Below are 25,720 nucleotides of genomic sequence, written 5' to 3'. Positions count from 1 at the left end.
GTAGAATTGACTCGTCATCTTCACTATGCCTTCAATATTTCACTTTTACTTGACGACTCATACAAATGAAAATGAGTCATATACTTTACTCGTAACCTTTAGTTTAAGCTTTATTTTTCTCTTTTGCTTTTGACGATTGATACCTATTACTCGTGGAAGTAACTACGAGTTGTAGGATGAACTCATAAATACCAAAATCCTCAAGACTCAGTGTTGTGCTTCCTCAATTCATTCTCCGACTTAGTTTCCTGTAAAATAAGCACAACTAACATTAAATATGCTAACAAACACTTAAAGACATGCAAGTTCTCAAGTTAGTATTAAAAGTACCGTAAATCCACGGTACATCAAGTATTCATAAAGTGTGGGAGAGGCTTTGTTTAAGGTAAATTTTGTAAATTAGTTGTTGACATGGTTGTAGGGCTGGGCATTCGATATTCGGTTCGGTATTTTCAAAGTTTGGATTCGGTAATTCGATAATCGGTAATTTAAAGTATATACCAAATACCGAACTTTCAAACTTCGATTCGGTAATTCAGTAATCGATAAATCAAAATTTGGTTCTATACGATATTCGGTAATACCATATTGAAGTCGAAGTCCACACGGAATATGTTAGTACATCATATTCACAATAGCAACAATAAAAGATGTGAAGATTTTTAATAACAAACTAAACAATGTTGCTGCCTTCTTAAAAATGATCATAGTGATCTCATCTTTGCCTTTGCTGGTGCCTTCAGCTTGGGTACTCCCAGATAGAGCTGGAAGTTGACTTTGAGCTTCTCATCAGGTGGCTGCAACAACAAGCAAAACCTCCTTGGTCCATTAAAGAGTTGCTGGACAAATTGAACAACAACATCAACCAATTCCATGTCTTCAAATGCAATCACACATTAAGAGAGGCCAACTTCACTGTTATCTGCTGATATATTGTCCAAGCATAGTAAAAGGATAATTATTGGGATTAGAATCACGATTTAGTGGGCAAAAGGAGCAAATTGCATTATCATATTAACGACAACGAAAAAGAAGTTACAAAGTTATAAGCAGAATATTTCAATGATGAAGTTTTGTTCATGATTTTACAACGCCAACATTGGACTCCAAAGAAATAGTCACCGAAGAGAACCATGGTGGTAAGTCCACTGCAGAAAGGCATGGAAATCAAAACCAGTAAGCCATTAATGAAAAAAGAAAGAAACCTTACTGTCAACTGTTTGAAGTTACAACACAGTATATTTATTATCCGTGATGCAATTGAAGCATAAAGACGTGATTTCTCTAAAGAGGGCCATCAAATAAGGAAATCCAGTTAGGAAACATTTGAAAAACTGAGACTAAAAAATAAGATAGCACTAATCTGCCTATAAAAAACAACAGTTTTCAAAATTTACATAGATAGATGTAAATACTGATACTTCACAAACAAAACCAAGATAACTAGAATGGAGTAATTAATAATTAAATATTACATACACTGAAGGTAGAGGACAAGCTAAATCAACAACTGCTGAATAACAGAGAGAGCAGCTCATGGCTAAGGAATTTTTTCTTTTGCAACTAAGGAAATATTAAAAAGAATAAATAAACATAACCGGTTAATTGAATCAGAACAAGTGATTACATGTTTACATCAAAGCAACTGATACACCAGTGAAACGAGTGATCTATAGACCATCAATCAGTTTAAAACTACTCAAAAATGAAACAAGCAACTCAAAATATTGCTCTCATGCATCTCTAGCTCCATTCATCTATTCTTGCATTGATGAATACAAGAAATAGATATCAAGAATTCTAAAAGAATCAAACCCCAATATCCCAAATTTCATTGAGGTCCTAGAATCCCCCCTCTGCTCCATCAAACTCCCCCCACCCCACCCCAGTGCAACTGATACATCAGTGAAACAAGTGATCCATAGACCATCAATCAGTTAAAACAACTCAAAAATGAAACAAGCAACTCGAACTATCGCTCTCATACATCTCTCACTACATTCATCTATTCTTGCATTGATGAATATAAGAAATAGCAGGAAGTACAGAAAATCATCCAAATAAAGCAAGATATAAAGAATTCTAAAAGAATCAAGAACCCAATATCCCAAATTTCGTCTTGGTCCCAGAACATTCACCAAAATGAAGGACGACGAACTGATTGACTGATTGTGAAGGAGTGAAGGACGGCGGAGTGAAGGACGGCGGAGTGAAGGACAATGGACTGATTGTGAAGGAGTGAAGGGATGACGGACTAATGTTGTGATTTACTAATAGTGATTTGTGGAGGAGGAGGAGGACGGACTGATTCAGATGTTAGTGGTGATTCTGAATTTCTGATGAGTGATTTCAGATTAGCCTAGGTTAGGATTTCATATTTGGGCTGGAAAAATATTTTGACAATGGCCTTTGTTTTACTTTTTTATGCCATAAACTCATTTAGGCCCAACAGAATACAATGGGTTGCAGAATTGGACTAATGATCAATGTCATTTACTTATTTAATTTCAGTATTCGGGAAATAACAAATATCAAATGGTATAATTATAAATTCCGAATATCAAAACTGAAATTGATATTTAGGTATCGAATACCGAATTGAAATACCAAATTACCGAATACCAAAATAGCCGGTTCGGTTCGGTAATTCAGTTTTTGGTATTTTATGTCCAGCCCTACATGGTTGTGTTTCTTAGTTTAATAGTGAAATTATTGCATGCCTTGATTCTAGTTGTTCCGAGCCCCAAAATTGGGTTCCATTTTGGAACACAAGTTTGGGTGGTATTTAGAATCTTTTCACAGAGTCAATTCTGAAATTACCGGAGCGGGTTCCACATTCTCTTTTTGACTCCAAAATTGGTTCATCTCCAATTTTAGTAATTTTAATGTCAAAATGATTGTGTTAATATTCTATACCTATATTTGATAGCGTGGAAGCATTCGGAGGCCATTCAGAATAGGAAAGCTCCGATTGAGTAATTTTTTAGCGTGCGTGATTGACCTATAGGTAGGCTACGACTTTCCTTTTTTTAGATTGATTTTGAAATATGATTGCTTGTTGATTAGTTGGAATTCGGGTTGGGTAGTGATTGAATCATGCATAGACATTTACAAATCATGTGTTGGACTTTTGGGGGGATTTTATCAGGTACTTGTAAGCATGCCACTTGCTTTTGTTGATCATCCCTACCTAGTAGTGTAATTGTATACTTGTTTTATGGTCTATTGGAGCATGTTTGGCCTTAGTCTAGGTTTGACTAGTGTTTGCCTTAGAAATGCATGATTCGAAACCTATAGGCCTTAGTTTTGCCCCTATATCGCTTGGCTGGCTTAGATCTCTATAGACTAGTGTAGCAGACTTGATTCTGATGATTTGAGCCTTAGCTAGGCGGTACGCTTTCTCCGATGACATTCTATCCTAACTTCTCCGATTCTACGGCTTTAAGAGTTTCAACGACGATATCGGGTATGTTTTGCGATTCAAGACTTGTTTGGGATTCAGTTAAGATGGATAAATTGATTGGCTAAGTGTGGACAGTGTTTCACAGAGATCAGTGACTATGGACTATTTAGAGCATTTGTTGTAGCTATATTTGGTACTTTTGTCGGGCTTTCGAATTCAAGCTCTGGCCTCAACCGCATCATTACTTTCGAAGAGCATCCAGTTAGAGGTCCATCCTTGATCATTTGGATCCTTATAAAGATCATTCGGTTAGAGGTACGGCCTCAGTTACTTGATATTTCTGATTGGTTACATTGATACTTCTGGTGAGCGTCTGGTTAAAGGTCTAACCTCTGTCCTTTCAAATTCTACTGATTTGGTTTGAGGTTTTGGTTCTACATTCTTCGGTCTTGGGTTCTCAAATTTAGTTCTTGTAGTTGTAGCTATTCTGTGTATCGGTGGGACTTATGGGGGTCCATTCGGGTTTTTATTTAAACTTGCGCACGAGTGTACCTTCTGGGCTTATGGGGGTCCAGTTAGGTGTAGTTAGCTTGTATAATACTTTAGTTAGGATCTTTTCTATACTCATGTGCATTACATTTCATTATTTTACTTTAGGCTTTCACTCTTGACCTTGTTCTGTTCTATTCCGCCTTTTCTTATTGATTTTACTTTTCAAGCTTAATTGGCCTATGATGCCTAATGGTACCTATTATTTGGTATCATACTGCACTTTGCATCTATTTTTGTGATGCAGGTCCAAGTATGAGTGATCAACATTGATTCGAGCTTATAGCAGTTTGATCCAGAGATGGGGGTGAGCATTTGGCGTTTTGTATTGATCTAGTCTCCATCTGTGTAGATATATGACTAATCTTTTGTCTTTGAGACAAGTCTTGTTTCGGTGGTCTATTTTTGGGACTTGTTTCTGCAATATGCATTCATCATCTCCGTCAAATGTATTATGTATCAATTGCATCCAATCAAATATAGGTGAGAAATTTGTATTTTATATCAATTGTATTCGAAAAATTAAATTTATAGTCAACTATTTTCTATTCAGTATCAATTATATTTGTGATACAACGAATTTAATATTTATTCATCCTCTCTCCTCCCTCTCTCAATCTCACTCACCTCTTTCCTCCCTCTCTCGATCTCACTCGCCTCTTTCCTCCCTCTCATGATCTCGCTCGCCTCTCTGCTCCTAATATGTATTCATTTTGATACAATCAAGTTTGTATTTGTATATGTATATTTTCTTCGAAATCTGCAAAAAAATTAGAACAAATACAAATGCATAGCAAATCAAAATGTAGCTGCGAATTTTAACTACTGAAACTATAGTTAAGGAGCCCTATTTAAGGTCTAATATTTGCTGTTTTTGAAAGTTTCCCTTTGTTTTTCCCAAAATTAAAGTTACGTTCTTCTAGGCATATTAGCCTTTCATTTAGGTTAAAGTTATAGCCCAACAAGACCAAGGCGGACCGGGTGAAAGCAACTTACACCCCTCCTCACCAGCACAAAACATCCCTCATTCTGAGCCAGCCACCTTTTGGTGGTATCGAAGAATCAAAGTTGTCCTTTGAAAGCAAGGGCCCGTTTGGTCATAATTATAATTTAAAAGGATGATTCAAGAAACCTCCCTCCAAGTTTGCCTTCATAACATTCAATTTCCTCATGATTTGAGATATTACACGTACCTCCCTTAGTTTGATATTTTGTGACTAAACTAGTTTTTAGTAAAAATTCTATTTATTCCAAATATACCCTTTTTAATTTAATTATTCGAATGATGTTTTATAACACTCTTACCTAAAATTGTTTACAACATCTAGGGTAAAAAGATAGAAATTTCTAATATAGAAATCACATTAGGAATAGGAAAATTTGAGAAATCCAAAATTCTAATGCTACCGTAATGTTTCTCTTTGTTCTTATAATCATGTTATTGATTAATAACAATATTTAGGCTAAAAAGAGCACATTTCTCTTACATTTCTCTTTTATTTTTTTTAGAGAGAGATGAATAAATCATTTTTGAAATTCTTATTGTTGTATAAGATTTTTTAAGTAATTCTCATAGTCAATCTTTATTATCTTAAATAGTTGTAAAATTTTCATTTGCTTTAGTTTTTGAGATGAAAACTTTCAAGCACATCAAATAAAACCTTATCACATTACCCTCCGTGTATTTTTACTTTATTTATTTATGTTAAGGCTTGGGGGTGTTGCTCAACCCCTGACTGTGCACAAGAGGTGGGAGCCTCGTGTAGGGTCTGTTCCCCAAAAAAAAAAAAAAAAAAAAATTAGAAACCTATAAATGGATTGCTGATGCAAGCTGATCTATAAAAAGATGCAACTAAAGTTAATTTAAAAATTCAAGAATTAATTTTAAATATATAAAGTTGGATATTTAATTGATGAACCATCTAAACAAAATAAAAATAAAACAATATGATGGATTAGCGAAAGGAACACTCAACTATATAAAATTAATTAATGATACAACTGACATTGTAGCTACCATTTCTCCGATTCCCCTGCTAAGTCTGAAGCAGTAGTTATCTCACGAACCGCATACTCGCATGTTTAACCCGCATACCCGCCCCGCATGTTTTTCTCCAAATATATTTTGTGCCTGCCCCACCTCGCTCCGCCCCAGCAAAAACTTTAACCCAACCGCTCCATTGCCATTCCTAATTGAAAGATCAATAAAAGTAATAACATCAACCATAAATTTAATTGATGCAATTACTGATTATATTTAATATAAATAATTTAAAGATTGATAAGAGTAATAATATCAACTATAAATTTAATTATTGAGAATAATAGTTATATCCAATATAAATGTTTTAAAAATTGATAAAAGTAACAATAGGAACAAATAATTTTGTTAAGAATGAAATAAATGATTGATAGGTATAAAATAGAGAATTTTTTATATACAAAATATAAACTTGTGGATCAAATTTTTATATCTGAAAATTGTAAAATCATGATACAAAATTCTCAATCAAGCTTTTTGATTTGAACTCATGAAATAAATAACATGTCCAAACGATGATAATCAGGAGATGAAATCGAATGTCCATACGCCTACTAAGAATACAGTGACCTTGATTGGCACTTACGGGTGGGTAGCAAAAAATCATGCTCTGCAATATAAAATTACTCCTACTAAGACGCTAGATATGGGACAGGGAAAACATAACATCTTTGCGACAGATTTTTTCCTGCATACTAGTAGCACGTCAAAACCAAAAGCATGGTACATCAATTAGAAAGAAAAAAAAGTAAACAGCGGATAAACAATTGATAGAAACAACCGTCCATCAGCCTAAGGTAAGACATCACTAGATTGCTCAATTTCCTATCCGACTGCTCATTAACCTGAATTACAACCTTGTCGAAGAACTCAACATATTCTGGCCGTTAAGGAGAAGATACAAACTATATCCAGCAAAAAAATTGACGCTGAAGTTTTTGCCATTTCAATAGTAACTGCCGTAATAAGCTGTAGGAGGAACAGTTGTAGCTTGTGGTGCTGGAGTCAAAGCAACAGCGGCAGCAGCCGCTGGCTGTGCATAATTCTGCTGAGGGAAGGCCTGACAAGTTACAACAAAGTTTTACTTGGTGACGTAAAACAATCAACGCCTAATCGTGTAGCATGAAATAATGGAGATATAAAGCAAATATGGAAACAACACAACTCCCCTCTCTCTGCGCACCAGGGAGGTGGGGAGCTAGAGAAGAGGGTTTGAGTACAAGTATACCATTTCACTGATTAAAAGAGAAGGTTCAAATACATGACATCATCACCTTCAATCCAGCATAGCAGCAGCTATATTACTGAAATGTTCTGAGGTAAGGAACACCATCAAAAGGAGACCAATTTACATATTATATTAATTTCTGAGCAGATATCATTGAATTTTTTTTTTTAGAATGGTAAACTTGATGAATTTCGAGTTTTGCTATTGTCCACTAGACTGAACGTCCCCCATGGCCAATGCAACATGAAATTTGAGAAGCTCCTACCAAGACACTAACTGGGATTGATTGATATCTTATACTTGTGGAACTAATTGTAACTCTAAAAGATCTGACTAATTGTGAGAGAATTTATTTGCAGGGAACAAAATTAATTCAAAATTTCTTACCATGGTGATTATCTCAATGATTAAGATAGATAAAAGCTGATTGAAACCAATTAAAAAGGTGTACGACATTCACATGGAGATCCACGGTGCAAGGTAAGTTATAGGTCATCGTTACCAAGGATAATAATGACTAGATATAGTTGGGAGGAATTCCATACTAAAAGGTCGAAACACAGTTTGGAGAGAAATATGTGCCAACTATCCTACTTTTGAGAAATAATTTCAGTTGAGACCTTACTATTGTTGGGACTGTGACTAGCCAGCTCAACAAGGCTTCATTGGTTAATGTTGACCGGAAATCCATATTGACAACACGAAATAATATTGGCATGCAAAATAATAGATCAAATCAACAAAAGCTAATAGCCAAATTCAACAGCCACGCGTTTTTGTTTGCATGATATTTTTTCAATAGAGCCACCAATCCCCAACCAATGAACTGATCTGAGGATAAGATTGCCGTAGTCTTTAAGAGGAAGTATGAAAATACCATAATAAGTTATCCTGTCCTCATTTACCATTATATTCATATGCATTGTTACAAAGAGAACTGGTGCATATGGTCTCATGTAACACCAACTTCTGTCAACTTTTCTTCCTCAAAATGCTCATATGCCCCTAATCAGACCTTACTTTCACCGTCAAATTGGCCATGGTAAGGGGGCATTCTCCTGGTATACCATCCTATCATTCCACATCCTTTTTCTTCCAATCATTTATAAAATCTTGGTGTGCTGTATATTTATGTGTAGTTGCACGAGAATAGCCCTAGAAGAAGGGACATCTAGAGAAGTCTCCTAATTAATCCATTCAATTCTTGTCATGCCAATGACTGGGGATGTGATAAGTATTAAGCATGATAAAGAGAGCTTATAATCTCCTTGGTCAAAGGAACCACATCTTGAATGGGTGAGACTGGTTGGTAATATAGACAATTCCTATTATTGCTCTTATGTTCTAATCGGCGATCCACGAGGACTTAGCATCCCCTGACATTTCTAGATGGAGATCAACAATCATCTCTGGAAAAATTGAGGAACTGATGACAATAGCTTCACTTCTGTCACACATCACAAATCAGTAAGCACATTTGCTTTTTGTTTATGAATTTCTGGAGGTATATGGAGTAAGTTGTTGCAGCTGTCTTATTAGCCAAAATTCTAACTGATTCGGAGTGCCAAGAGGAAACATTCCCTTAGTAGGCAATTGAAGCTACTTTCTCTAATTCTTTATACGGTACCAACCCCAACCCCCAGGCCAAAGAGTCAAACACAGTGGCCTTTCCAACTTTGCTCTGTTGGTGACTTAAACCCCCACTAAAACTCACATGCCAAAGTAAACAGGACAATTGATTGTGCCAATTTGGTGATCTTGGACTTATGTGCTTCTGTAAGTATTTAGGTTCATTGTCACTCCACTTCGAACACAAAGGTTAAACGGAAACTAATTCAACCTATGATGACTTGCAATTTCTGCAACATATATTTAAATGTCGAAGAGCTACTGGCAGTAGAAGACTAATTTCTGGTCACATTACCAGTTTCAAAAAAAAAAAAAAGAGGACTAATTTCTGGTCTTACTCAGGAACAAAGTGTAATGCCCCTTGTAATTTTGACCAACGGAAACCAACATAATAGAGATTAATGGATTAACTACTTCCTAATTCAACTGGCAATTTATTTCAGTATCAAAAAGAAAATAAAGCGATTCAATTTCGAACACTGGAATGCTACAATTTGGGGGATGACATAAGTTATGCAAGCATTTTGGCCTCACTAACATTTTCAGAAAGAAAATCGGGAAACTTACCGGACATCAAATTACCTTCTTGCTAAACCATTCTTAGCATACAAGGACATCAATGTTAACAATAAAAACGAAAAGTAACCATGAAAGCAATAGAGATGCTTTAATAAAAGTATCCCTGCCGAAACAATAATGCAATTTGAAACAGTAAGCAAGACAAGCAACAAAATGCTGATACATAAAAAGGCGTTCCACATACCTGGGCTGGGTATGTTGAAGGATAAGCACCATAACCAGCAGTGGAGGGCACTGATGCCGCAGGCGCTTGAAGAGGTGCATAGCCAGTTCCATAACTGCCGTAAGCACCATATGCTGCCTAAAGTTCAACAAACACAAAAGGTAAGAAAAATAAGCCACTGATAGCATAGCTGCTTTGAAGAGTATATTCTAGAGGAAAAAAAGTAATTAATGAATAATTGTGTTGTGTGCTGCTCCCATTTCACATTATTTTGTTGTTATTGCTCTCATTTCTATGTACTCTTTTTCAAACTGCTTGGAAATGCTTTATTTTAGGCAGGGTCTATCAGAAACCGCCTCTCTATCTCTACGAGATAGGTGTAAGGTCTGTGTACACTCTACCTCCCCAGAACCCACTTGTGGAATTACAATAGGTATGTTGTTCTAATGAATAATTGTGTCTGAAAGAACATACAGACTGCGCAAAATACGAAGATATCACATGCACATCAACCACTGCAAGATTTAATGGCCACATGAAAAACTGAAACACATATGTAATGAAGGACCTCCATCAGGAGGGGGATAGGAAATATGTGACACGAGAAATTGAGGACAGCAGAGTACTAAAACATTTGTCCACAGAAAAGATATATCTACACAGAACTCTGATTCATATGTAAAGAGAAAAAGAGCCTCTAAACCCCATTTCAATAAAGAAGTTCAATTGTTTCTCTCTATGATGAAGTTCTAGTTTAACCCAAATTAACATTTTGGTTAAAGCTTTGAGCAACACATACATAGTGGTCTCACACTGCATTGCTCTGAGATCCATATCAGGATTTTAAATCTAGACAGATTTAAGCCAGGGGGGTAAACTCTCTCTATTAAAACTGTTAAATATTTGTCATAACATTACCTGTTGCGCATAACCAGGATTCCACTGCTGTGATTGGGATTGTGTGGCCTGTGGCCAGGTTTGACCTTGTACACCATAACCTGCAGGCCATTGATTCTGTGCTCCAGGATATGCACCAACCACTGAAGGGTTGGTTGCTGCAACAGCAGACTTTGCCAGCTTTGTCTTCTCAGAAACTATATAATCTTCGGCCTGACGTTTTTTTGAATCTGAAGAAGTTCTATGGCGTAAGAAGAGTTTCGCATGCCGATCATCAGCCTTCTTAATTGACGGTGCATCACCAAAAAGATCTAGAAACTGCAAACACATTCTCTGTCTCAGAACATTTTGTCAAAACCATCAAAAGTGAACAGCCATGACAAGAGGATCATGGTAAACAATTAGCACAAAGCATTATCAGTTAAAGAGACTCAAAATCTACGAAGTAAGCTAGTGAAGGCTCACAAGAGACAGCAATTCACACGAAAACAAATTTCCGTTAACTCCCCTTGCACCCACAAGATGTTCCAAAATGTTTACACTTCAGTCTTCAAAAAAATAAAAATATAATGAAGGATCATAAATCAGAAATGATTCCCAGTAAAACAAATCTCCATCCGGATCCCCATCGCACCAAGATATTCCAAAATGTTTACACTTCAAGATTTTGAAGGGTCAAGAATCAGAAAAAAAAACTAAGAACAGATCTTTCTACAGAATTTCCATTCCATCTCCAAGACATCCCAAAGTGTTTACGCTTCAAAGTCTAAATGGAAAATGGTAAAGAATCAAGAATCAGAAATAATTCCCAATAAAACAAATTTCTCTCCAGACTCACCATTGCATCACCAAGACATCCCAATATGATTCAAACTTAACCATCATAGGATTTGATTTAAACCACCACGGCACTGTAGTCCAGTCATCGCAACAATCATTAAATCAACCACAACTAGTAACTTTCATGAAACCAAGTACATAAATATGATTCAAATTTAAACCATGTGACACTTTGAACATCAATGCAACATGATACACAAACTCCCTACTGAACTTAACACGTATTTACTTCCTACATCCCAAAGATAGTGGCCTCCTGCTTTTCAGGAGGTCCGACAACAGTGTCCCTTTCTAAAAACAATTTGTACGACAATTTTAACTCCACTTTTACACAATATTGCAAACTTGGAAAAGCATCGGAAGGCATAAACCATATTGTAGCCCAGGCAAACATCCAACAGGAATACTAGTTCAAGGGTGGGTTACCAGTAAGTCCAGCTCATTAATTAGTTCAGTAAAGTCAGCTTATATCAAAATGAGGGAATTCAGGTATCAAGAATATGGCAGAGCGTTGAATCTTGGAATATACAGACAGAATCTTATAGTAAAAGCACATGAAACATATAACTGAATGCATTTCCAAGAATATTTGGTAATGATCACAAGTACAAATAACTCTAGGTTCCCATGAGAACAACGCAAGGCATATTTTTTCTTAACATTAAGAGGTTCACTGTCCCAAAGAACAGTAAAGTACCCAAATGTAATAGTTTGTACCTCCAAGAAAATGCTTGATAACTCCTCTCTTTCATCAACACTTGCAATGTTAGGGTTCTCAGGAGATGGAACTAAGAACTTATCAACCAATGAATCCAACAAATCTACTCTCTTTGGGAGTGACTGAATGGATTCTAAATGGATTAGTGCCTGCATATTACATGAAAAGAGCATGTCAATAAGAAACAATAATTCCTCCACTCTTTATGCCCTTGGATGAGAGAGACAGACAGACCTCCAGAAGTGGTTTTGACAGCTGGACATTCTCAACTGCTTGATCAAGAATTTCCCTAGCTTTTTCCACCTTCCCAGAAACCTTCCAACAGAAATTGTGACAGTGAGCCAAAGGAGGATAAATACATTAATTTTAAATGACTTTAATCATGAGCAACATTGAAGAGAGAAAAAAAATGTTTCCATGATATCACCACTCAATAATACATGGTATCAAGGCAGTCCTTAATGACTCTCCACACACTTACACTAATTCTGAGTTCTTTTGCGACTGGAAAGCCTTCCACAAGGGCAGTGGAGAGTGTGTAAAAGTGAAAAAAATCACTAAAATGATTGAGAATCAATTGACTAAGTAGAATATAGCGACAAGTTATGGCCTAAATAACTGTCTCACTATTATATGTTGGTATATGATAGCACCATAAATTATGCTGATGTACTTCCATAAAAAGATAATTGTTAGTAATGTGAAAAATAGAATAGGGAAGTCCATCTGAGATTACACTAAACATAATAGGGAAATGCATTCAGATATTACACTAAACAGGGAGAGAACTAATTAATTAGGATAACAGTATTGAGAATAAGAACAAGAAATATTGACCCATAACTTCTAAATTTCCAAGTTACTCGTTAAAGAAAGGACAAGGAGTTTCATATTACTGGATACAGATGCTGCAATTTTAAGGAACAGAAGTCTCATATATCCACAAGTAGATACGATGAATGCAACACTCCAAGGTAGAAGTCTCATATATCATCCAATTCAACTAACAGCATGGCCACAGGAGGGGCGGCTACAAAGTGCACAGGGAATGTCCACATTCACATGCTGCAATGAGCTGAAAACAGGCATATTTCTGTTACTCCCTCCGTTTCAATTTATGTGTCTTGATTTGACTGGACACGGAGTTTAAGATAGTAAATAAGACTTGTAAATCTTGTGGTCTTAAACTAAAGCTATGTATAATGTACCAAAAGCCTTTAATCTTGTGGGATGTTGGAATAAAGAGTTGTAAAATTAGGAAAGAAACATTATTTTAAAGAAAAACTAAAAAGGAAAGCAAGAAAAACAAATTGAAAGGTAGAGAATATATGATTTGATAAAGACCCCCCACCCCCACCACCCCCACAAAAGAAACAAAAAAGAGGCACGTTGGTAAAAGAAAATATCAATACCAATTTCCACAAACATATTTGAAAGAAAGCAATATCTGTAACTATTCATCACAATTGGAAGGGGTACATTACAACAAGATGGAAAAGGCAGCAGCCAATTAATTGAGTCAAAAATGTAAAAACTGGAAACACAAACCAAAAAGAACTTTTACCAAGTACAAAAACCGAGAGTACTGTGCGAACAATAATGGCAGACTCTGTGAGTGCTCCTTCCCCTTCTCAATGGCAATAGCTTGTTCGTATATGGAACAGGCATCCTCAAGATTCCCCTTCAAAAAAAAACCAAGAAAACAATATATCAGATAAGTTAACAAAGAACAAAGCTAGTCCTGAAACCGTAGTAGGTGACCAAACAATCTTACAAGTCGACGTTCCATGTTTGCATGCTTGATTATTGCTTCTACAAGCCCAGGTGATATTTCAGCATGCACAAGTTGATATGCAGCTCGAGCACCAGGAATATCGCCACGTTGCTCCCGCAATCGAGCAGCAAAAAGGTGAATCTCTGGTTGCCTCTGTTAAATATGGACAAATGAGTTCGATAATATAATATAGTAGGTTTGAGGGGCAACTTACTCAAGGAACAGATCTACACACAAGAATTTAATTTACAGCAATATTTCATGGACACTAGAAACTAATACAACTCGTTTCCACCCTTTCCAGTACAAATTCTTGCCAAATAAAACCAGCCTATTATAACTTTTGAGGATCACATATTGCATGATGAGTGAAAAAATTATTAGAACCCAAAAGGAATTCATCAGTAACGACTACTTGAATTCACTACTTTAACACTTCAAAAACCTATTTTGCAAGAGAACTGCAAAATTTGTTGAAGGACAACAAGAATTATAAACAGCACTTCCATTGAACTTATCTCCATGAATCCCAACAGTAATATCATAAGAAAATCCAATTGAGGGCATTGCCTACAACCTCACTGGTAAACTAGAATAACAAGCACATTAAATTGAATCCAGACCCACAACTGCCTGTTCAATGCTAAGAAATCTACTAAAGAGCAATGTCAATGGAGAGACTACAGGATGACAGACAAGCAAGCTTATTAGCGGATGGCCAGTGAAACACTGTAGCATTAGCATTATGACTTGCTCATTTCAGATTGATTATGCAGATGGAGCAATCTGCAACCCAATCTAGAAAATATATTGAAAAGTGATCTCAGCTAAAATTAAAAGATAACAGACATCCAAGCAAGTTTACCAAGGGGTAACAGTTTGGACACAATTTTTTGTCAAGAATCAACAATTTACTTGATGAGATGGAAAAACTATCTATCATATCTGTCCATCATTGCAGCCAATCCATACTACAGCAGCCTTTGGGTTTTCTGCGGAGCTCAACCCTCTATGTCAAGATATTTCTTATATAGAAAGAATGGAGAGGGGAATACCGATCCCATTATTTGGAGGACTAGGGAACCATACAAGGTAGCCCCTTTTTGCTGGACACTTTCTTATGAAACTGTGTTAAGTCAACATTCTTTACAGAGAAGAGGCATGCCCCTTTTAGGAGATGTCTACTTTGTGAACAGAATGGGGAGGATGCTAATCATTTATGATTACAATGTACCTTCACATATCATGTTTCAATATGGTCCACATCAGTTGGGTTATGCCTAGGACTATTAGGCAGCTTCATCAATGTTGGACAGATAAGGCATTATTAGGAACATAAAGGAGAATTATGATCCCAGCTTGCATTTGAGAGGTGATATGTAAGGAAAGAGTCTACAAATGCTTTGAAAGCAAATATGAGAACATTCATATCTTGAAATGTAGATGTATCTTCTTTTTGGCTTTTTGGTGCAGACTAGAAGATGTAAACACAGTGGTGGATAAAATGTTGGCATTTCTTAGTTTCCAACAGTAATGTAAAGGAACTGAGTTTGCTAGCAAGTTTTTTGGCATCATCTTTGTGCTCATTGTATACATAAAAATTTTAACCTTCTCAAAAGTTATTTACTGATTCCAATCAATGGAAAAGCCAGTTATCATCTTGATGAGGGAAGAGAAATCTTACAATATCTTTTAATACTTAACTTTAAAAGTTAATAACCACTAAACTGCTAATCCAGACAAGCAAAGAGACAAATAATTTGTCAAAAATAAAAATAGCCATCATGCATATGATTCATAAACTGGCCCCCTAAAAGCAAATAGAATCTCATGTTGAAGAGACCAATATAGTCACAAGGGGGTAAAATTGGAAAAAATTTATGAGATTTTACCTTGACAAAGACTTGAGTGGCACGAGCAAGGGCATTATCGGCAAGATCCAAACTTCCACTTGTTTCCATACAAGAAACATACCGAATCCAATATTCAGGATAATTGGCACAGGCAATCAGACATCTCTCATACAGCTTGACCACCTGACTTGCACAAGTAACAAATGGCTTAATACATATTAACACTCTACCACAATAAAGAAATTACATAAAAAACTGAAAGGACTAAGGAGTGATGCACAAGGAGTACTCCGCTGGTGGAACAGGGCCCCTCTAATACAAAAGGGGGGACCCATCTAGCCTGACATGGTTAGGAAGATAAGAACACACCTGCATGCATAACATTGGAACTTCAAAACAAATTTTCCACTATACAACAGATCATGAACCCAGAACGTCGACTCACAAATGAGGGTTTGAAGTACTTAGCCTTATAGAAAGTAAATGGATGGCCCATGCTTTAGTCCAAGTTCAATATCCCGTTTAAAAAGATGCTTCATCCGATGGTTTAGCCAATATAGCATATGAGGCAGCAGATATTACTTTAACTGTAAATAAATGTATAGCAAGGCAACTAAAGATATAAATGAAGAGAAACTCAATATCCACAAAATAACCAAAACCCAAGTACCTTATTGAAGTCATCTCCTCCTTCTATAAAGTCGAGATAATTGTGCCAATTCTCAAGCTCTACAACATTCAGAGGCCGCACATGAAAATATGGCCTCCTTATAGCTGTTTCAAAACCAATGATCTTAGAATCGAACTCTTTAGCTTTCTTATACATCTCTTCTCTAATTGCGATATACTTCTCCAACTCCTCGGCATCTTTTAAGCTTGCACTAACAGGTTTAGAAGGCTCAGAACTAGGATTAACCTCTCCCTCAATCTGTTCATCCCCAGCTTCTGCTACAGCTGCAGCTTCTTCAGGAGTTCGTAACTCGGATAGAGGCCTACTAGCCACCAGCTCCTTGAAACTGCAGATAGAATTGCACCAAGAAAGGAACAATGTCACATCAAATACTTTTCTTGTATCAACAAAAGAATTCACTACACTGAAACTGCATATGATTAAACCCTTCAAATAATACATGTTGACTTGTCTGAAATATATTTCAAGATCAGCAGCTGAATTAGCTAGGATCTTTGCTCCTACAGACGGATGTTAAAAAATTAGCATGGAACTTCAATTCTCCAACAGTTTCATATAAACAGTAAGAGCAGGCCCAGGTTAACATTGTATACTATAATTAATCACTTGCTAGAGCCTTAATTATTAGTAAGTGATAATTTGACAATAATGCCTTCACCCAGACTAAAACTTTTAGCCATAATTAAACACGTAAGTTTTCAAAAGCAAGATGCTTAACAAGCAAAACCAATGAAAGATACTGCCGAGGATTAAGCTTCCTCATAATTAAATAAGTAATGGTGTATTTTCCACAAGGCAAGCAGAATGATACTGCCAGAGATAATCTGAGAACCTTGAATGACTAAGAAAATGCAAAATAAGCTTTAAGGAAGATATTCACCCTTCAAAATAGCGATCGAGCTGCTGATTTGGATTCTGCAATATCTGTGTGTAGATGACAGCAACATTCGACCAAGCTTGCTGTGTGTACTCATATTCCAGGTACTTATCCCAAAGTGGAAAGGACAGGTAGTCTGTCCCAACATACACTAATCCTCTTTCAAATAACCTAAAAAACCAACAGAACAGTGTACTATAAGACAAATAACCACACATGCCTTTGCATGGGCTCTAGAAAATGCAGTACATGAGAGTTCAAGCTGAAGTACTAATTCATTCAAAGAGCAGACACTCCCACAAATATGCTGCATTTACCTTCCTCGAAACAATCTTACAATGTCCATGGGAGGTGCAGTGAGAGGGCATCTTAGCCTTACTGGACGAGATCTTCTCAGCGGCAATGTGTTTATTGATGCATCTCATGTGCGACGGTTAATAACAGCAAAATATCATGGAGAACTACAAGGACTATACACAGCCCTAAGGACAGGGAAAATAGAAGGGGGAGAATAAGGCCATAAAATAGAATTGAATCCTGAAGAAAATTCATATGGCTACTAAGCAGGCCATAGAATCACGTGGATTGCACATCAGTTATACAATTCTGAAGTGCAGTCCAAACAAACCTTACGCCATGCAGATGAATAAGAGCTGTTGCAGGCATGCTGAAATCGGGTCAGAGAGCATTGAAAGATCATATAGTTTGGCACAAAGAAAATTTATAAGCATCTTGAGCCGATGATCTCCCATATAAAACTAGAACAAATCAAATCAGCAAAGGCATTACCTTCTAATGGTGTCAGGATCTCCGTAAGTGCTTATAGCAAAAACACAATAGTGCAACCACATATCTACCGAATATGTCACGCCTTGAACAGCTCGTTCATAGACCTCCACAACTTTGTCAACGGAGCCAACACGTGCCTCATGATCTGCATATTTCTTCCAATAACCGTAACACAGAGGAAATTCTGCCAAGAATGCATCATAAGCCTTCCGAATCTTCAAGATGTTCCCCTACATATTTTCACAATGCATAACAAACCCAGCATGGAGGAAATTTGTATCCACAAGTTACAGAATATCGACAACCACAAGCTTATTTTAGCAAGATTATTGATCCATAGAAAATTTGTTCTCAAAAGACAAATACACACTCCACATTGTAGATGAGCTTGTTTGCTTAACGTTAAGATAAAAGAAATTAGAGCTGACTTTAACTATGACTAAGTTGTGCTAAATGTTAGGCAAATCATCCAAGATATACCATATTAAGATCAATTATATGATAGTTGGACTTCATGGAAATAGGAAGCTCTTTAATCAAAGAAAATGGATCAAATCTTTTGGGACCCAAACAAGGGAAGTGCATATAGTAATGTGGATAAGAGCATCAACACCATCACAGTTCTTGTACTGTTAGATCTCTTGCTAATGAAAAAATGGTTTCTTCTGACTGGTATACATCACTGGTTACAATCCTGGCAACAGTAGTAATTTTAGCTTAGGACATGGACACCAACAAAACAACTCCTAAGTAGATTAACACATGGTATGGATGGGAAGAAAGATGGTAGAATACCACCAACTCTATAGTGCCCCATGTCTCAAAGTACAGGAGATTTAGCATAGCTAAAGAAAAGCTATAAACATAAAAAGAAATAAGGTAAAGCAACAAAATGCTATGTGGCGTGGCTCCTGCAATCATTCGCAGAAGGCAATTAATTTATAGCTTAGAAACTATTTGCCAGGAATAGTACCCAAATTTACATGTACTTGAGAAATTTTGTGCAACACACTATCCTTCTCCCTAGCATGAAAGTCGGGTGTATTTGTTGAAAAGATCAGAAAATACAGTACCTCTCTGGATAGGTTCTTACCAGTTGGACAGAAAGCAAAGCAAATTGAAATATAAACAATAAGAAACTCTCTTTTCTCAATAAACTTAAAACGAAGACCAGAAAATGAAGAATGACAAGATGACAAATCCACTTGACAGAAGGTCAGTTAAAGTACCTCTGACATCTTCTCCGTCTCCTCAATAAGGGCAGTCCAGGCATTGAAGTCTAAAGAATTCGTCCTTACTATGCTCCATAATCTTTCCTCTTCAGGGGATAAAACTGCCAACAGAAAATAGAGCTAGTAAGTACACTACCTGTTGATGTAACTGACATTCAGGACAAAGGGACAACCAAAAGGAAATTTCAAACTTACAAAAGATGAAAGATTAAGAAAGACAACAAAATGGATTGAGTAGACAACATGCTGCAGGAAGAAGTAAAAGGAAATCGACTAGAGAAAGCAGCTGGTGGCAATGTGAAAGAATACCGAGTAAAACAAAGAACTACCAACCACCAAAGACATTCACATAGAGCCGAGCTATGGCAGCATCCTAGCGTAACTTTACTGTTTATGCAGATTTTGTTTAGAAAAAGAAACAGTAACTCCACATGTCTACTAAAGAAATTTATATTAGCATCATGTATTTGTATTATGATTCTTGTGACTAATTAAATTGATGACAAGCATTCCTTAACATCTAATGAAGTTCTTATTTAGTTTAATTGCAGGAGTAGCAACAGATGATGATACAAGGACACTGAACAGTTAAAAAATATACCTAAGCCATCTTCTGGCTGATGCATATTGGAACTTCCATGAACGTCTGATGCAATCCCATTTTCAGCAATTCCAGCTGCTGCAATGTCTCTTGCTTCAGCAGTGTTGTTTCCATTTGCAGAAGTTTCGTAATCAGCAACTTGGGATGAACCTACGGGTGCATCTGCTAGAGCTGTAAGATCCTGGCTGGTGTCATATGCCATAGCAGTTGCAGCTTCTTGCTGGGTTGACACTTCATCAGTAGTATAAGGGTTTCCAGCTTCTACATTAGTAGGTGCTGACTCCCCTGGGCCATTTGGATATGAAGTGGCCAGATCCCCAGCGTTTCCAGCATCAGAAGAAGTGTGGGCACCAGCATCATCAGGATTTATTGACGAATAACCAGCAGCCATATAATCAGTGACTGACGAGGTTTGAGCTACCACAGTTTCTCTTTCACCCATAGTTTGAATCCTGTCTACATCACAGAAGAAACTGATTAGTACAGCAGCTAATATTAGAAAAAGTTAAGGAAAAATTAACAGTATACACATTTGTTCCCTGTTATATACATATAAATAGATCACAGAATGAGTACAATAACTAATTAAACTTAATAAGATCACAGAATGTATATTGAGTAAAATGTTATATACTCTCCACTTCCTTCTACTCGTTTCTTTCTATATTTATGCACAGTAAAGGCCATCAGCCAGGCTCTATCTGACAAGTAGATGCTAGTTGTTTGCTTACGAAAAACTTCCTTGCAGCACAATTTCAACCATCTCTAAGTCACTTCCGACAAAAAGAAAAACAACAGAGGGCAAGAGTACAAAGAGCTGAAATATTTATATTCTAAACCTAGTCAAAGCAAAAAGTCACTTCCCCCTTCTTATCCTACTATTATTAGGTCGAGCAATTTAACATATTTGATGTTCCTAACAGGGCTTTGGATAAACAATCTGAAATTTAAAGACGTATGCCTGTGCAGTTGGAACTTGGCAATGAAATTGTACCAATTGCAACTAGTGGTACTCAGCACCACTTACCTATAATCCTGAATCCGACTTCATAGGCCAAAATTTTCAATTATCAGAATACAAATCTACACTCTAAACTCGAGAAAGGTCAGAAAACTATAAAACTTTACAAAATCCTGGCAAATACAAGCCAACGAACTACGGTTATGGGTGCAAATACCAAGGGCGGCTCAACCCTAAAGCCACTAAAGCAGTGGCTTTAGGCCCCAAAAAAGGGCCTCCAAAGAACCAAAAATCCCCCAAATTCAGTTCACTCAAATACAAAAACATACCGAAGATGCGCAAAAGAGAAATAAATTCGACCGATTAAACGAAGAACCAAAAGCACTGAGCAGACAAAAGATGAAGGAGATGCATACATACGTTAAAATGTTAATATTAATTGTGAAGCACCGCCAATAGCACACTTGGAAGAAACCCTAAGTAGAATATAAAACAATTATGTATTTATTTTTATAGGTTGTTGCTAATCTCTTACTAATTATTATGCAGCATATTTTTTAAAAAAAATTATTGATATAATTATAATAAAAAATTGTAAACAGTTAAAATCATATTTTAATATTGACTTTGGACAATTGTCTTTAATTTTTTGAGATGTTTCATTAAACATTTCAAACTCAAACTAATTAAATTATCAGATAATTAAATTTAAATGTCTTAACTTTAAATGTCTTCTAAAGATAACAATCACTATAATATTGGTTATTATCATTTAAAGTATTATGAAATATTATATAAGAAAAAAATGATACTCTAATTGACATATTTAATGAAATGAAGTCTTAATTTTTAAATACTTTTAGAATAATTTTGATAATTCATGTAACATTTCATTTTATTAAAAAAATTCAAAATTATAATCAATAAGAGAGATTTAAACATTTGTGTTGTTATGTATCATACACTAATTTATATATATTTATTCTTGTTTTACTGTCAATTAAAAAAAATTATTAAATTATAATATATATAATATTTCTTTAGAATTTATGAGAATAAAATATATAAAAAAGAATTAAAGAAGCATAACTCACGTTTCTAAATTTTGGCTTTAGGCCACTCATTCTTTTGAGTCGCCTTTGGCAAATCTTGCCAGCCAACATAATACTTCCGATAAATAAAGAATTAAAAGTGAATAACCTACAACTAGAATATGTAGAAGTAAGAATGCGAAAGAAAGGTAGGTGTTATTGTTTTCGACAACGGAGAAAGAATGTACAAAGGTGACGGTGGGAATATGGAAAATGAATTAACCTGATGGACGGCAAGGGGTCGACGAAGGGTTTGGAGAGGCTTTTTTGTATTGTTTAAGAGAAAAGTTGCAGAGGTTTTCTCTACGAGTTTCGGGGGTTTTCAGTTCTATGGAGGAAAGAGAAGGATTAGGGCAAATAAATGATGCGGCAGTCTGTCTATAGAGCGCGAGTGACTTGCCCGGGATATTTGCACTTTTTCGTAAGGAGAAGGATAAATTATGTATCTAATCTCAATTATAAGATTTAATTTCTTGAATGATTATTCAAAATCATATTAATAGGAGTGAGCAAAAATGAACGGACCAATAAATCGAATTGAAAAAAATGTTATTAGTTTATTGTTATTGGGCTAGCGAGTTTTTAATGATTTTATAAAAAGACCCTTGTGGTCGGGCCCTTCCCCGGACCCTGCGCATAGCGGGAGCTTAAGTGCACCGGGCTGCCCTTTTTTTTTTTTAATTATCGGACTATCGATTCGATTTTGATTTTTCAATATTACGTTATTGGTTAAATCGATAATATTAACACTATAGTAATTTACTACTTTAACCTTATATAAATATTAAATATTAATATCAGTATCTTAGTGATTATTATTACATTTGCTCTTTAGCCTTCAATTTATATTATTGTCATAATTCTTTTATTTGTGTTGCATTTGTATAATTTTTTTTATATTATTTACTACTGTTTCTATTTATGAGCATTATGTAAAGTTATATTATTGTCCTATCGCGATAAATTATTTGAGACATCATATATTGATTTTATGAGTATTCTCTTATTAGTTAAATCAAAAATTGAATCGTTAAGGACCAAAAACTGATTAAAAAAATATCTTATTGGTTTAGCGTATTTAAAAATCAAAAATCGATAAACCAAACTGATAATACATAAAATCAAACTGACCAATGCACACCACTACAAATTACCATAGTATTATTGTCACGCCCCAAACTCAAGGAGCACAACTGACAGCTAATGCCAAAACTCAGGTCCAATCCGACTCTATTGAACCATTTGCTACTAGCGCGTGACAGTCACACACAATCAAGAAAAAAAACAAGCATATCTTGGCTTAAAATTAAGCCCTCGGTCGACAAGGCCCCTAACAACAGATCTATAAAAGAAACAGTTACTCCCAATAGTTCATATAAAAAAAATAGTCAACTAGCACACAAGTCCTAATTGGTCCGTTGAGGCCACCATGATGTCTATACCAAAACTAAAAGCAGGTATATATCAAGACAATATATCAAACAGCTAACAAGCCTCAACAAACCAACAAACTAGGTCAACATGGCCATAAAATAACTATACAACCACACACTAGTCTGCAAGCCTCTAAAAGTAGTAAAACTTGGCAGGACAGGACCTCGGCCTACCAAAAAATATACACAACAAAAGCTAACAAATCTCAGAAATATGGCAGCTCCAGAAGAAAGGGGCTAGCCAACCTTCTAGAACTCAACTTTGCTGCTAGGGAGGTCTATCGGGGACCGTAGGCATGAATGCAGTGCCCCCAGACAATAGAGTGTCAGTATGAAATAATGTACCAAGTATGAAAGACAATATAATAGATGAGCAGGTATCATAATATACTCAAAGTAATCAGGTAAGGAAATTAAGAATAAGATAAGCGTACTGACCTGCTCCTGAATCTAAACATACCAAATATAATCAAACAACAACCTAACCAAACCTCCATAAGCTCGGCAGGTACAAAAAACAAACAAGGCCACCTATCTAGGCCCTCTAAGCCCAGAAAATGTCAATTCAGTCTATATACCCCTATAGGTAGTCCCCTAGCCGTGTAGGCAGTCACATAGTCCTCTTAGGAAATAATATAGCCCCACAAGCAGTACATAGCCCTCTTAAGCATCAATCTAACCTCATAGTCAACTCATAGCCCTCTTGAAAACAGTATAGCCCCATAGGCAACACATAACCTTCTCATGCATCAATATAGCCCCGTAGGCAACTCATAACCTTCTCAGGCAACATCATAACTCTAGAGGCAGCACATAGCCTTCTCAGGCATTAATATAGCCTCATAGGCAACATATAACCTTCTTAGGAAACAATTACATCCCTGCGGCTAACCACAATAGCCCTAAGGGCAACAATAATAATTCAATAAGCTAAAAACGAGCAATTTAGCTATAAGCAACCTATGCAAATAGCCTCTAAGTTGTGCCCAACATAGTGCTGCTATTAACTAAATAAGAATCTCGACAATATAGAATTATAACAACTCAAGCAGCCAACAACTAATAATCACTGCTACGAGTAGATCAACGATAACATCGGCCTTTCTATATTACTTCTACGCTTTAAAAAATATGTCAAAAGAAGGAAATAACTTTAACATACCTTTTTCGATGAATTCACGTGGCCTATTGACTTTTTCCAAATTCCTTCCTGATACTACAACATGACATGTTTGCAATCAACCCACGAATATAAGGTACCACAACAATTCGATAAAAGATGTGGATTTTTGTCGCAAATTACCATTTGCTACTTATCGAAGCTAAAATCAACAAAAAGAGCATCTTACCTTTGATCTTAGGCTCCTAATACAACTCTAACCCTCACAATGCAGCAAACCTCTACTGCCACAACCCCCACGGAGCTACGCCACACAATCCACAAAGAAAACTATACCAAAATGACGAGCTCGCTAATAACTTCCATGAAGCTTGCAAGATGAGATAACCAAGATCTAAAGAATATTTTATAAATTTGGATGGTAATTCTTTGTATTTTGGTTGCTGGAGTCGTGGAAATGAAAAAGAAAATGGAGGTGGTTTGTTTATATAAAGCTAAACTGACCCATGGGCCCACTTCACGTGCTTGCTTGTGCAGCCTTACGAAAATGTGAATATCTCCATATTCTGAAGGTGTATGGATAAACGGTTTGACATGTTGAAAAACAGACTCGTAAACCTTTGATTTGATAGGTCGTGGGCCTCATAACCCTTTATATATTGGGATAAAACCTACAATACATTTGACCTAAATTTTAGAGAAAATTTTAAAAGGAACTTACGATAATTTTTGCCAACTTTTATTTTGCAACCCGCTAAACTTCAAAACTTAAAATATTAACCTTGAGCACTTAAAATGTGACATACCATATAATATTAATTTATTAATCACTCTTTATCTAACCATGAAGATATAGGTTAATTAGACATTTCAAAAAGTCGGGGTGTTACGTCCTTCCCCCCTTAGAAACATTCGTCCTCGAAAGAAAAAAAACTAAGTCACGTGGTTAAGTTCTATGGAGTTGCCAAATTTTTTTGGCAGTCTCCTTTGTAAATGTGACTATCTAGGAACCTGAAATGCAGAAATTCCAACCTAGGCGTCTCACAGGACGACATAAATATCTAGACACCATAGCTTCGTGATAACAGTGCGAGCAAAAATTCAACATCAACAACCATAATAATAAGCAATAATATAAAGACCAAATAGGTATCTTACCTCACTACACTAATATAAACTGATATGTCATTACCCTAGGGTATGAAACAAGTGAAGATATTTGGACCCCATGCCATCTTCAGCTTCCCAGGT

General features: G+C 36.1%; 1 protein-coding gene and 1 long non-coding RNA gene across 7 annotated transcripts; both read right to left on the bottom strand.

Annotated features, from left to right (window-relative positions):
- Nucleotides 1–534: 534 nt before the first annotated feature.
- Nucleotides 535–2,435, bottom strand: LOC129882714 (uncharacterized). Of its 2 annotated transcripts, none has more exons than XR_008765822.1 (2): nt 1,090–2,435; nt 535–925 (listed from the first exon to the last, which is right to left on the bottom strand). It is a non-coding gene; the product is annotated as an uncharacterized LOC129882714 (long non-coding RNA). The 2 variants fall into 2 exon arrangements; XR_008765823.1 differs by having other exon boundaries at nt 535–922.
- Nucleotides 2,436–6,640: 4,205 nt separating this feature from the next.
- On the bottom strand, nt 6,641–21,317 carry LOC129882712 (pre-mRNA-processing factor 39-1). 5 transcript variants are annotated; one of them, XM_055957131.1, is made up of 14 exons: nt 21,246–21,317; nt 19,865–20,320; nt 19,261–19,364; nt 18,032–18,261; nt 17,246–17,413; nt 16,345–16,690; nt 15,714–15,857; nt 13,822–13,974; nt 13,612–13,728; nt 12,282–12,362; nt 12,047–12,196; nt 10,511–10,807; nt 9,614–9,730; nt 6,641–7,053 (listed from the first exon to the last, which is right to left on the bottom strand). In XM_055957131.1, the coding sequence occupies exons 2-14, from the start codon at nt 20,304–20,306 to the stop codon at nt 6,940–6,942; spliced, it is 2,463 nt and encodes an 820-aa protein (XP_055813106.1). In that variant the 5' UTR covers nt 20,307–20,320; nt 21,246–21,317; the 3' UTR covers nt 6,641–6,939. The 5 variants fall into 5 exon arrangements, with proteins under 5 accessions (XP_055813106.1, XP_055813107.1, XP_055813105.1 ...); XM_055957132.1 differs by having other exon boundaries at nt 19,865–20,316; nt 21,246–21,301; XM_055957130.1 differs by having other exon boundaries at nt 21,155–21,289.
- Nucleotides 21,318–25,720: the final 4,403 nt, after the last annotated feature.

This window comes from Solanum dulcamara, chromosome 3 (genome assembly GCF_947179165.1).
Source record: "Solanum dulcamara chromosome 3, daSolDulc1.2, whole genome shotgun sequence".
In the NCBI taxonomy this organism is placed as follows: Eukaryota; Viridiplantae; Streptophyta; class Magnoliopsida; order Solanales; family Solanaceae; genus Solanum; species Solanum dulcamara.
This window is presented reverse-complemented; position numbering and strand designations above follow the sequence as displayed.